The 13,232-nt window shown below is 46.0% G+C and overlaps 1 protein-coding gene across 7 annotated transcripts in view; it reads right to left on the bottom strand.

Moving 5' to 3' along the window:
• Nucleotides 1–165: 165 nt before the first annotated feature.
• The window catches only part of TMEM108 (transmembrane protein 108), a 161,654-nt gene continuing 148,587 nt past the window's right edge, over nucleotides 166–13,232 (bottom strand). For 4 of the 7 annotated variants that reach the window (XM_018909661.3, XM_050971570.1, XM_050971569.1 and 1 more), the window contains 3 exons: nucleotides 10,534–11,646; nucleotides 1,447–1,601; nucleotides 168–530 (listed from right to left, as the gene is read on the bottom strand). In XM_018909661.3, the coding sequence (XP_018765206.1) occupies nucleotides 408–530; nucleotides 1,447–1,601; nucleotides 10,534–11,646 (1,391 nt within the window). In that variant the 3' untranslated portion in view covers nucleotides 168–407. Of the gene's footprint in view, nucleotides 531–1,446; nucleotides 1,602–10,533; nucleotides 11,647–13,232 lie in introns of all 7 variants that reach the window. The other 3 variants (XM_018909660.2, XM_009086181.4, XM_050971571.1) reach the window with 2 other exon arrangements.

Below are 13,232 nucleotides of genomic sequence, written 5' to 3'. Positions count from 1 at the left end.
TGGCTGTAAGTCCAATGTGCAGTGTGGTTTAAACACTTATGCAGGAAAAAAGAGCCATTCTTGTCCTTGCTCATCTAAAAGAGTTTTGGAGCTCAGACTGGAAGTGGGACAGTAAAGGGCTCATCCCGGTTGGTGCTCAGGCAGTACTGGAGTCATAGAAAGGATACAGTCCACTTGACAGATGTTTTGCTTAGAAATACCTTTATTTTATAAAGCCACAGTTTGTTCTGTAAAGTTTTACCACACTTATAAAAAAGGGGCTGACAATTCTGAGGGACAAAAGAAAAGCTGAAAACATTTCTTGTAGTTCAGGGTTACACAAAGGTTATATTTATAATATATATATATATTTATTTATAATTTGGAGACGGTAGAGATGAAACTGCAGTACGGGGGCAGCTGTGGGGTCATATTTCAGAGACTTGCTCGTGTCCCACGAACAGCGTTTCCTGACAGAAGGGGTTCACCAGGACCATCCCGCTGTCGCGGTAGTCGCCGTTGGCTGGGGAGCGCGGCTCCGACAGGTGGTCCTGGGGAAAAACAAAGAGGCAGATTGAGCACTTCACACCCTTTGACCTCCACACAGGGCATTCCTCCCAATCCCCCGAAGGTGCCTGAATGTTGAGGGCTGTGACTCTGGAGAGCTGGGTTTGGTGAGCTTGTTTCTCCTTTTGTCACCTTTTGTCAGGCAGGAGGAGCTGTGAGTAAAAAGTTCCTCTGAGGGTCTGCTGATTCTTTCTCAGCCTGGGGACCCAGAAGTCAGCTGCACCGAATTTCCAATCTCTTTGGAGCTTTCACATTTCCTTTTTTTTTTTTTTTTTAAATTTATTGACTCATTGCAAGTGTTTCCTGTCTCTCAGCTGGGCTTGACTCCTCAAAGATGCATTTGCCACTTCTTTTTTTTGGTTAGAAAGCCACACATATGGGTCCACCTGAGTATGCCCCAGTTCAGTCATATTCTGATCAGGTTTAAATTACTCAACTTTTGAAGACCATCCTGTATGTGAATAGGCTTGACATTTCATTCTGGGCAAGCCAGACCAGGTCCTGCCTTAGCCTGAGCAACATGATTGCCAGCAAAGTGGGGTTAATGAAGTGACTGTGACTGTCTAATCACATCTTAGAGGTTCCTTTTTAAACTTTTTTTTAAATTTAGTCACATGAGCTAGTCAGCTAGCTGATCTGAAAATCGTTTTAGCATACACTCAGACTCTCCACTGTTTCTAGGTTTTAATTATCTTTGAACTAAACTGAATTATTCTCTGTCTTTGAGGCCAGGGAATAGATTTCTGTCAGCAGGATCACCTGCTCATGTGTGAATAATCCCACCAAACCAGTCAGATCCCTTAAGTAAAGGCTGATGAGTGTACACCACACCACCACAGCCCCTCCTCCCAGCATGGCTTCAGTCACAGTTTGCAGACACCAGTTCTGCAAGTGAGGTACCTCTGAAGTCTCCAGTGACTGGATCTCTCTTGGTAACTCTACAGCATGCCTGTTGAAGTAGTCCATGGTAATAGCATTATTCCAATAGCTCAGGTTGTTCTCTGGGTTAGATGTCTTCTTCTTCCTTCTCATGCAGCAGACTGTCAGCAGAACTGCTGTCAATAGAAACATGCCAAAAATCTGGTTATTTCCTTCAATAGGGACTCATCAGTACCATGCATTTGTACTTGTTACTTAAGGAGAGGGCTGGCTGCATTCAGTCTCAGTCAGTCCCAGCTCTCTGCTAGCAAACCCTACACAATTATGTCAGAATCTGGGCCAAGCAGTTGAGGCTTTGGGCTTGGCAGAATATGCAGTTTTTGCTTTCTTATTGATGTGAGTGTATAATCTTCAAGATGTGGCTGGCTGATTAATGAAAATCTTTGTTGTTGTAACTGATGGCATTTTAATACCTAAGCAGGGATTTATAGACCCTCTAGGAGAGAGGGCATTCCTCAGGGACTAAGATGCTTCTGTGGGAATCTTTTCTGCATCTGGTGTGTTCAGAGGCTGCAGTGATGAGCACATTAGCAAGTGGGCAGTGCGAGATACCTGTCCTATTTCAAATAGCAGAGTCATAAATGCTGCATTGTGTGGCTTCAATACCAAAAGCTTCTGTCCTGAAGTGCCACTGATCCCTGCCTCTGTTGCCTGCCATTTGTAACTTGAATTTTGGTTTGTGATCGTGTTCCAACACATCAGCAACCAGCCAGAGGAACAGATGGATTCCTGAGTAGGATGATAGAGGGTAAGGTGGTGTGGAGATCCCCTGTGGCACCAGTCTCACATACCTTACACTTCCAGGAAAGTGTTAATGCCAGGGCTGGACTTTTCCCGCCTATCTCCATCAGCTGTGGGGTGTGGAATCTACTGATAAGGGTAACCTGTTCTCCCACACTTGCCTGGGCATTGGGTAATGTCTGAGAGTGGATTTTTTCTCATCTGCAGAAAGTACTTAAGCTTTTACAATCTGAAACACCTGAACTTAAAGTAGAGCAGCTAGGCAAGAAAAAGTGACCAGCAAGCAAAACTCCTGATGTTCAGGAGTCTGTCTGGTCCCAGGGCCACAGGAATCCTGGGCCCCAGAAATGCCCAGGTAATTCTCTCCCAGCAGGCAGCTGAACACAAAGCTGGCTGAGTGTTATTTTCTGGAATTGCTTTCAGTTTATTCATCTCTGTTGCCATTCAGACGGGTAATCTTGGCAACTTTAGGAGAGACAGGCAAACCCACAGCAGCAGATTTACTGTTCCCACCAGCCCTGGCTCAGGGAAAAGCTGGGACATGTGGAAGGGTTTGCTCAGAGCTGTAATGTGTGAGCTCTGTCTGCTCCCCTTACACCTGTGGAATTCATTGGCCAGTGGTGTTTGTAATCTACCTGATTTATACAGACAGGTAGCTGCACATGTACTTGCTTTGATTTGTACCTGTGAAATAGGAAATGCCCTGCTGTAAATTCCCTCTATCATTTCTAAATCCCACATGGTAGAAGAGAAGAGAGAAAATATTCATGAAGAAGAAAAATGTATTATTTCCTCAGCTACAGGTAAAATTATGTATTAGAATGATAACTCAGGAAAGAAAAGACTGTAGAGAGATCACTGCTGCTATGTATGTTTTGACAGACATTGCAGCTACCCATGTGCCATGGATCTAATTCCTTATCCCATCTACCACATAAAAATAGCAACACAAAAATGCAAGGCTAGAGCTCTATTCAAAAAAGAGAATAAACTGCTAAGAATAATAATAAACAAAAAACCAATGTCTTTCAGTTCAGGCAGTTCTGTCACTAACAACTTCATTAGCTGACAGCCCAGTTGTCTGGATCCTGCTGCTGCACCTCATGGTGCAGAACTGTTGAACTGGGGTGCAGAACCCCCTCAGAACTGCTCTCCCTGCCTGGGGAAATGCCTGTCCTCCTGAAGGGCTGCACCTTTTATCCCTACTTTGGCTGCTGCCCTCTCCATATCCTAGCCCAGCCTGCAGGCTTGGGCAGATTAGAAGGTGATGCAGGACTTGCATTTAGTCCTCACCACTGCTGGTGAGAGCAAACAGTCCTTGGAGCTTTTCAGCAACAAGAGATCCATCCCTAAGGCACAGAGCATTTCTGAAGGTGCCTGAGGATGTGAGAGCCCCAGTAAAGTCAACTCTGTGCAAACATTTTTTTGAAAGCCTGAGGTTTTACAGCTTATAAAATATTGTGGTTGCTGACAGAGAAGTATCAGATTTGGGGTTTAGGGGCTGGAAAGCCAGTGACACTGAGGTGAGAGAGATCCCAGCTTCTTTCAGCAGGAAATGGCCTTGCCATATGTAGATACATACAGCAATAATTCTCCCTCTCTTAATTACACTCTTAGCCTCCAACCATGGTGCACACACAAGAAAATGGATGGAAGAGTATGGAAAATGAGTTCCTGAGCTTTCACAAATATGTGTTTCAGCAGAAGAATATCTACCTAAGCTGCTCCAATTCAAAGCAGAGGAGACCTCATTTAAGAGGGTGACTGAGGACAGCAGGGCTGGAATGGGGCTGGTCCCTCTTCATTTTATATTAACTGCCCTTTTTCACAGGATCATGGAATCATTTAGGTTGGAAAAGACCTTTAGGAATGTTGACCATTCCTAAACCATTAACTTAACACTGCCAGATCCACTACTAAATGACAGCACTAAGTGCCACATCTACCACATAACATGCCATATTTGGGACATGATTTAGTAAATGTAGCCAACATAGGACCTCCCACTTCCAGAACACTAGGACCAGGGTAGAGCTTTTATATTCCTAGATATGCTTTTGTTCCCAGAATTAGAATTCCATGTATTGCAGAAAAACTCTTCCAGAAAAGCTCTGATGGCCAGGGAGGGTGTATTAGGTGGATGAAATACACAGAGGGCAGAGATGGTTTGGAAGGCACAAATGGCAGTAATGACAACAAGAGAGCTGAAGAGAGAGCTAGTAGCTGCACCACCCTGCTTATCTATCCTGGTATATTATGTGGTTAACTCTCCCCTGGTTTTTAAGAAATCCTCTGGTTGCTTTCTGGGAGTCAGAAAATCTCAGCCAACTTCCCTCTGCCTGCCCAGTGTTCAAGTCAACAGCGAGTGCCATGAGGAGGGCATGTCAGTGATTGTCCCTGTGTCAGCCTGAAGTCCCTTGTACAGAGACTGTGTCACATGTTAGGAAATATCAGGGGTCTCTGGAGGTTCAGAGGTTCTGGAAGCATTTCTAACCCACGTCTTTTCACATGTTAAGGGACTGAGCTGCTGATGAGCTCCAGCTCTGACACTGGACATTTTTTGGCCATAGGGCAAGTTACATCGGCATTATCTGTCCCCCCACCGATGACACAGGACATAAAACATCCCACAAATGGGAGAAACAAGATTCTCACAGATTTACAAGTTTCTAGGCTGGTGGGAACATGTCCATCACCTACTGTCACCCATCTAGCAGCTGCACACCAGGAGACTTTCACCTGTTACCTTTAACATAATCTGTATTTAAGATATGGCACATCTCATAGGAAAATACTTAGCTTTATTTAAGGATACAGAGTGACCAGATGTCGATCCCATTCCCATAAATTTTGTTTCAATGTTTAATTTCCATTGTGTGGACATGCTTACATTACTCTTGTATAAATACTTTCACCTTCAACCATCACTTCCTCCATGTTCTTTAGCCTTTTCTATAAAAAACTTCCATTAGGCTGTCAGAAATCTCTCCTATATATGTAGGCTTCAGCCTCTTTTTGTGCCACATCATGGCACAAGTGGAACTATATTGCATTTCTCCACTCCTCATTCCATGTCTCTTCTCTAATCTTCTGGTGTTTGTTTTTTTTTTTTTTTAATCTAACCTACTACGATTATATACCACATTCAATCCAGCTTCATTAATACATTGCAATGAGATCATACCAATTCCCTACAGTTTTCTGACAGTTTTCCTGGCCTTGAACACTGCCAGGGATGGGACATCCACAGCTTCTCTGGGCAACCTGTTCCAGCACCTCACCACCCTCACAGTAAAGAATTTATTCCTCTGATTTAAATCTGCCTCCTTTCAGTTTAAAGTCATCACCATTTGTCCTGTCTCCACATGTCCCTGTAAAAAGTTCCTCTCCATCCTTCTTGTAGGCCACCTTTATGTACTGGAAGGTGCTCAAAGGTCTCTGTGGAGCCTCATCTTCTCCAGGTTGAACAACCTCAGCTGTCTCAGCTTGTCATTTCATGAGAGGTGCTCCAGCCCTCTTATTCTCCTCCTTCAGCTGGGGGCCCTGGAGCTGCCCACAGTACTCCAGGTAGGCTCAGAGTGAAAAGGGAGAATCAGTTGCCTGCCAATCTGCTAAATCTCTTTTTCTGGTAGAAACTGTTTGGATTTACTTTCTGGTCTTCAATGCGCTGGTGAACTTCTGTAACAGTTTATCATTCTTTGATGCATTGCATTTAGGCTCTGGACTTTAGAGTATTGTCAAATAAACACAGCAGAAGGAGCAGTGTTTATTTGACAATAAAATCCCTTCAACTCACTAAAATATTTTACCAGTCTTACACAGCTGCATACTCCCTTCCCCCCCTTTCCAGCCCCCTAACACAACACAGTGTTAGCAGACCTGAAACTGTGAGCACTTAAAAGTCATGCAATATTCAGGGTGAAGGATCTTCATCTACTCCTCCCTACGCCTGCAGGTCACAACATAATCTAAGTTTAAAGAACCCTTCCCTCAGTGACCAAAAATGCTTTTTCCTTATTTCTTTCTATTTCCCTGGTTTCCTATAAGTAGCAGCACATACTTAGCTGTGATAAAGGAATCAGGATGGATTTGGTTATTGACTACAGCTGCTTACATCTGGAGACAGGAGTCACTCCAGCTCAGCCTGAGTTCACACCTGGGGATTAGGCTCAGGGCTTGGGATCTCTCTTGCTTCAGACTGGAAAGCAAGCAGGTTTTGTGATGGAGAAGGTGAATGAGGTAATTTTGGAAAGAGTTCCAGTGCATGAAATGTGAGCTAAGTGAGGTTAGGCCTAAGGCAATTCTTCACATATTCTCTGAGTTCTGCTGATGCCTGTGTTGAGAGGCTCAGCCTTCCTCTCATGTTCTCCTGTGTCAGCAGAACTGACTGGATAAATTGACTCCTGTGCATCTGATTTGCAAGTTCCCCTTCTTCCACATTTCATTGTGTCATTCTGTAGTTACAGTGATGCAAGGACCAGGAGCCCAAGGACTGGAACAGTGAGTTTTAAAATGAGCTCATATTGTTCTTGTTCTGCACTGCAGAGAGAGGCACCTACACATGTGCACAAAAAATGTTCAAGGCTGCCTGAAGGACACTGCAAACCCAACCCAAACTGTGACATGAAGAAAATAATGACATCACTGTTATATGATTTTGCTATTCTGGGAAAGGGAATGATACAGAATCCTTCATTTTTGCAGCCCTCCTGTGGCATTAGCAACATTACTCATTATTTATATGAGTGAAACTGAGCTGCCAAAATGTCAAACGATTTCCCTAGGTTCATGCAGCAGACATGGCTTGTGCATTCCTACTCAAAGCATCATTCTCCTGGCTAGCAGTTTCAGGGATTTCAGTGGGACTCAGAAATAAGTGCATCTGTAAAGAAGTATGAATTGTAAGGGTGGGAGGCTAAATTCCAGCTCTTATTTAAGCAGGGGAGTTCTTGAGGCACAGATTTTCAGGCTTGAGTTACAGCCCTTGAGCTGAGCTACCAGCACTGGGTGGTGGGACCTGCCAGTCCTCAGTGGGACTCAGATGTCAGAGCACAGTGCTGCTGAACAAACACTCTGCTGCTTCCTGCCCTTTGGTGCAAATCCCCACAGCAGGGATGGGCCAGCAAGGAAACCCCAGCAGGATCTGTCCTCTGTGAGGGGAAGTGCAGCATCCCAAGCACTTCCTCCAGTGGGGCTGAGGAGCCAAAGGCTCCTGTGGTTGCTCTCCAGCAAGTCACTTCCCCAGCTGTAGAAGCTCAAATGCCCACAGGTTTTCAGGTGCCTGTCACTACATGTGTGACAGCCAGCAGCGTGTAGGGATCAGAGAGGGACAGAGAACAGAGACATCTTTGCAGTGTCGTGATATGTTTTCCCTGCCAAGGATTTTTGGGTAGCACAAGCTGTGCCCAGAAGCCCTCCAAAGAAAGCTTTTCCAGCCTCCTTGTAACTCCTCGCACAGCGGAGAGATTCTATGGAATGACACAAGAGCTCCTGGCAGAGGAGAGATGCTCTGGTCACTGCACAGCTCATCACAGGCTCTGGGAAAACAGGAGGTCAGCGAGCTGGCTCGGCTACAGGCACCCCTCATTAGCAGGACAAGGGAGCTGAGTTAATTGGATTCCTGCAGCTCTGCAGCCTCACGCACAAGCTCTGGGTTGCCTCTCCTCACCTCTTTCCATGTTCTTCCAGGGTGTATGGCTAACTTCTCTGCCTTGAGGCTGTCTCTCTGCCTGGTCCTGAAGGGGCACAGAGTCACCAGCCCACAGCTGTAAGAGGTCCTCAGTGACTTCCCCTGCGGCTTGATCCCTCCTGAAGCAGCTCAGGTATTTAACAGCACGGGATTGTGCCTCTAGAGCCTCTCAGCATCCCAAGGCAGGAGCACGACTGTATTTTTTTCTCAATCCGCGCCCACAACAACCGAGAGAGCCTCTCTTGGAAAACTTCTTCGCTGTTTGAAGATGAAATGAACCCCAAATATCTGTTCTTCATGCTTCTCCCGGCATCAGCCCGCTCTAGGCCGGAGGAGAGGAGCATGAGCTGTCCCCCGCTGCGGCGCTTGTGCCGGGAGGTGGCGGCAGTCCCCTTCGCACAGCGCAGCCCCTGCGCCCCGCACCGCGCACACAGCAAAGCGCCCCGCCGGCGTGCGGCACGCCACGGACAGCCAAACTCCGGGATGGAATCGCTTTCCTTCATCTAAAGCCAGATCACCCCCAAAAAATACCATTTAAATGCCTGCCGGCCGTTCATTTCGGCTCTGAAATACATCCGAGGATCCCCGGATTTTAAAAGGACAGTCCCAATGAAGGCCATCCTCAGGAGTCTGGTCTTGAGAGCAGGACTTAAATACCTGAATCGTTTAAACACTCAGTTGTATTAGAGCTGATGCAGGTAACTTTCAAAATAACATTTGACTTTTTAAAAAAGTGTAGCTTATGGTTATAAGAACCAGAATAGGCAGAGTCACATGAACACAGTATTATGGCACAAATGAAAAGAAGAAAAGTGCTAACACCTTTATTTAATGAACAGTGGGTTAGCACTCCTGCTATCAGACTTCTCATTTTATTCTTACTATAGTTATTGCTACTATTATTATTATTTACCTCACACAGGGTACTCTGCATGCACAGACCAGTTTACCCACTGGCTATACTTCCCATGCTTGTGTTGAATGGTATTACACTTCTTATTTTATATTTAGGTGCTTTCTATCCAGCTCAGCTTTCTTTCTGGATATTGGCTCAAAACGTAACTCTTAGAAGAATTTATTTGATCCTCTAGTTCTATTGATGGACAGACAAGGCATATTCATCAAATCATCAAATATTGATGCTTCTGACCACATGCTTCCTAAGTGCCAGTTTCTCCTCTCCATCTTGCACAGAAATGCACATGCAAATTCTGCTTTGGTTTCTCTTTGATTGGCCATCTTTTAGCCTTAAGCTTCGTTCTCACTTGTGGTTTTAACCATGTTGGCAATAGCAGAATTGATGGTCCCAGAGGTGTGACTCTCACAAATATGCTGACCCAATCCAATAATTTGCAGCTGCTGAAAGGATTAGTATGGCCCCCTCTCCAGGTCTGCATTCCTGCAGCCTTATCCTTTCTGGGTGAAGGATGCTCATCTGACTCTGTGGGGGGCTGATTCAGCTCACTGGGTGATCAGAAAGTACCAAAGAGGAAAGTGAGTATTTTTTTGCCACTTTAACAATCTGAAAGTGTCTCAGGGGGATAAAAAGTCAGGCCCAGGAAGAAGGAGAGGGGCAGGATCAGGTACCTGCACACCAGAAAGAGTAGGAGAGAGCAGCACTGTCCTTTTTGGCTGGAATAAGCTGTGTGTGAGACTGGCTCAGGCAGCTCATCTAGCCTTGTCCTCAGTACAGCTCACAGCTGTAAATAACAGCACTAATACTCAGTGTTGTTGGCTGCTACCCCTTTATGATTCCTCAGGCAGCAAAGGCTGGGAAATGTTTGGTTTTGTTTCACTCCAGACAGCTCAGAATAAGCACACCTCATGACAGTGAGACTCCAGAGAATATGTTGTCCCACCAAGCTGATACAACCCAGGTAGGCACAGGATATCCTGCCAAGCACTCACTAGCTTGCTCATAATTTCCCATGTGTTTTTTGTAATTTAATCAAACAACAAGACCCTGAGCCAGCTCTGGAAACCCAACCTGCCCTGGTCCTGCAGGTGGCTGACTCCAGGTATCTGAAGGCCAAAGTTTACAACTCTTTCTCTTCCCTTGGCAACTGTAAATTGGAATTAAAATGGAGGAAACCAGCACTTTGGTCATCAGATTTTAAAATCTGATCGTTCATGCACTACCTGCAATGAAATACTTTATTGCACTGGAAAACAGGTGTTTCCTGAATTATTGGTCATTACAGATGTTATTAATCCTTTGGGTTAGCAGTGGGCTTTTAAACTCCAATTTCAGGGCAGCAAATACTAGTTTCTAGATAAAAGAATTGCTGTCTAAAAGAATCACTGTCTTTGATCAAGTTTTTGATCACTGTCTTAACAACTTGGAGTAAAGCTGCTTCATGTTCAGGCTAGTGTTACACCCTCAAATGGAGAGTTACCCCAAAAGATTTTTAATAGCAATAGAGTGAGTATTCTTTGACTGTAACATTTTAGTCCTGAATTTTGAAGTTTAACACTCTGGTCAGTAAATGTGATGCCCGTGCATCTCATCCATCCCAAGCTGACCTGCCTCTGTTAGGTCTCCAGCTAGACCTTAAATCGTGGGCCAAAATCTGAATATTAAGGAAAGAGAAAGCAAAATAAAGTGGCAATTAACTTACAACATGAGGATATAGGGACGCTGATAGCCAGAATGATCCAGGCAATGTCCATCTTGCTGAGACAGATGGTTGCTCTGTGCTGGGGTTTGTCCCCCTCGGTGACATGGGAGATGTTTCCTTGCACGCCTGGTTTCCAGGTCCCAGCAGGAACCAGTCTGTTCAGGAAGTTCCCAGTGGCGGTGGAGCCAGCTGTGGAGGTGGAGCTGGACAAGCTGGTGGCAGGCACTGAGGAGAGGGCACTGCCCGGCACCGTGGCATTGGTCACCGCGCCGTGCTGCGTCGGAGTCAGTCCCTCGGGGTCTCCCGCTGCCGAGGACGAGATGCTGACATCAAAACTGGTCTGAACTGAGTGACCAGCTGCTGCTGTAGCAGATCCGGAGCCAGCAAACAGAGGGACATTTGTACTGAGATTCAGGGTTACCCAAGAGTTGTTTTTGCTCAGCATATCCCACGTGCCATAGCGGGTGGGTTTAAAAGGCACCGACACTGCTTCAGGATCAGTTGATGGTCCAGCAGTTGTGGTGGCAAAATCTGCCTCCTGTACTACTACCTCGGTCCCATCCCCTCGCTCTGCTTCCCTAAGGCTTCCCGAGGTGTTGCGGTGGGGAGAAGGGTCTGAGTGTGTAGTTCTTGCCAGCCCCATTCCATTTGGATCGCTGGATGCTGTGGTCTGGGACTGAAACGGGTGGTCTGTGAAAGGGCTCCTCAGGGTAGGGAAGGGAGAGTGCAGGGTCGTCTTTAGGTAAGGCTCTGTCGACTCTGAGAAGTTGCCTTTGAAAACCTGGAATATTTTCCCCTTGGGACGAGACTGTCCTGAGTACAAAGCACTCTGGTTGTACAAATGGTAAGTTTCCTTCTCGCTGATGCGAGGGCCACTCTGTGGGTCTTGCCCGGTGGAAGGGGCTTTCTCCACCAGGCTGATGGGGTGGGACATGGCTTGAGCAGACGTGGGAAGGGGCTCTGCCGTGTGGTGGTCTTTGTGGTGAGGTGTTGCTCCCATGGCTGTGACAGTTGTAGTGTTCATCGGGAAGCCCTGAGAGGAGGAGACAGTGGGAGACAGTACCTGAACAGAAAACACCAGCTCTTCTGTCAGTGCCAAGATCAGTAGAACACCTGAGGAAAAAACACAAAAAGAGAGTGAGATCCTGGGGAGGAAGAGGTGGATGGGGACAGCACGACTTGTGTATCTCCCAGGAAGGAATACCTTCCATGTTCTGCAGAAGGACAGAAGAGTTAACATCCAACTTTGTCTGCCTCTCTGCGAAAGTAGGAAGAGAAAGACAAATCTGCAGGAGCTGTGGCGACCCCATGGTCATGAGAGTGATGAGCAAGATTACAGGGAATTTCTGTTGCAAAGAAAGAGAGGACCTTGCAGCATTGACTAATGTGAAGCTTTTAAATGCCATAGTCAGGCGACTTCCCTGGAGAAGCTAAAAAGCATCCTACATTTCAGGGACAGAAACAACAGACGTCCTCATTTTCATGGCGTCCAGGACGTGTCCAGATGAATGTCCATATCATTATGGGAAACCTTAGTCTGCTCACTCCTTTGGCTGCAAAATCCTAAATTTGGCTGCCTCCAGTCTTGGCTGCCATTAAGCAATCTGTTTTTTGAAAGAGCATCTGCTTAGGCCTTGCTGAAAATTAGGTCAAGAAGGGATGTCTGATGAGAGGGCTACCTGGGTTATACATGCTGTGCTTTACTGAGTGACTTTGGAAAATCTAGTCACTCCAAATGTCAAAAATTAACAAGAACACACAGCTATCCCAGCCATTTTAAAGAACTTTGTGATTATTGTGATCTGACACAACTGCCCTTCGCACCCACAACCAAAGTTTGGTTGTAACCTGTTCTGTGCTCACATGTGCTGTGGGGTTGAATTGTGTGAATTTTGCCTCCCACCTCCCTCAGAACTGCACATAATTTCACGAGGTGCCAGATCCACACCGCTGGGAACATCAATTCTTTCATTTATTCCTAGTTCAGATAATGGAGGTGGGCAGCTGCAGTAGCATAAGCCTCCCCGGGATGCAGGGCTAATACGCCCTGAGTCAGCGTGACCTGCAGGGACCACATCAATCACATGTCACCATTTCCATATGTTGAAGCTGTCGAGTGTAATGTGGATCTCTGCCTACCAGGAAGCACATGGAATAAATCCATTTTGCACAGTCCATGGAGCATCATCAGATGGCACCATTAGCACTGTGCTAGTGTGGATTTCAGCCAGCAGCGTCGAGGTGAAAAATGTTGTCATGGTCTTAACAAATCAGGGAGATGAGTTGGTCAAAGCTGCAGGACTCCAAACTGGGTGATGATCAACTTCCAGCCAGGACTGTGGAGTGCCTTCCTGCCCCCTGCTCTACCCTTCCTAGTTGGCCAGCTTTCTCCATGAGTCTTATTATGGCATTTAGATCTACACTCTTTGGGACTGTCTGTTATGGGCCAAAGGAAGACAGGGACTTGGGAAAATGGAAGAAGATCTCTGATTAGGTGTCTGCTTGCCTTGATTCTGTTTCATGTTGGGCAAATGCAAATGTGATGAAGTTAGTTTATTCTGAATCCTAAATATCATTCACACCCATGCATGATCATTGCAATACATGTAGCAAAAACTCACCAAAGGAGCAGTATCTGTTCCTCTTACCCAGCTAAATGTGCTACTGTGATACTACCCATCATTTCTGAACCAGAGAAG

Source organism: Serinus canaria, chromosome 2 (assembly GCF_022539315.1).
Source record: "Serinus canaria isolate serCan28SL12 chromosome 2, serCan2020, whole genome shotgun sequence".
NCBI classification, from domain to species: domain Eukaryota; kingdom Metazoa; phylum Chordata; class Aves; order Passeriformes; family Fringillidae; genus Serinus; species Serinus canaria.
The sequence above is the reverse complement of the archived record's forward strand: the minus strand, read 5'-3'. Positions and strand labels throughout refer to the sequence as shown.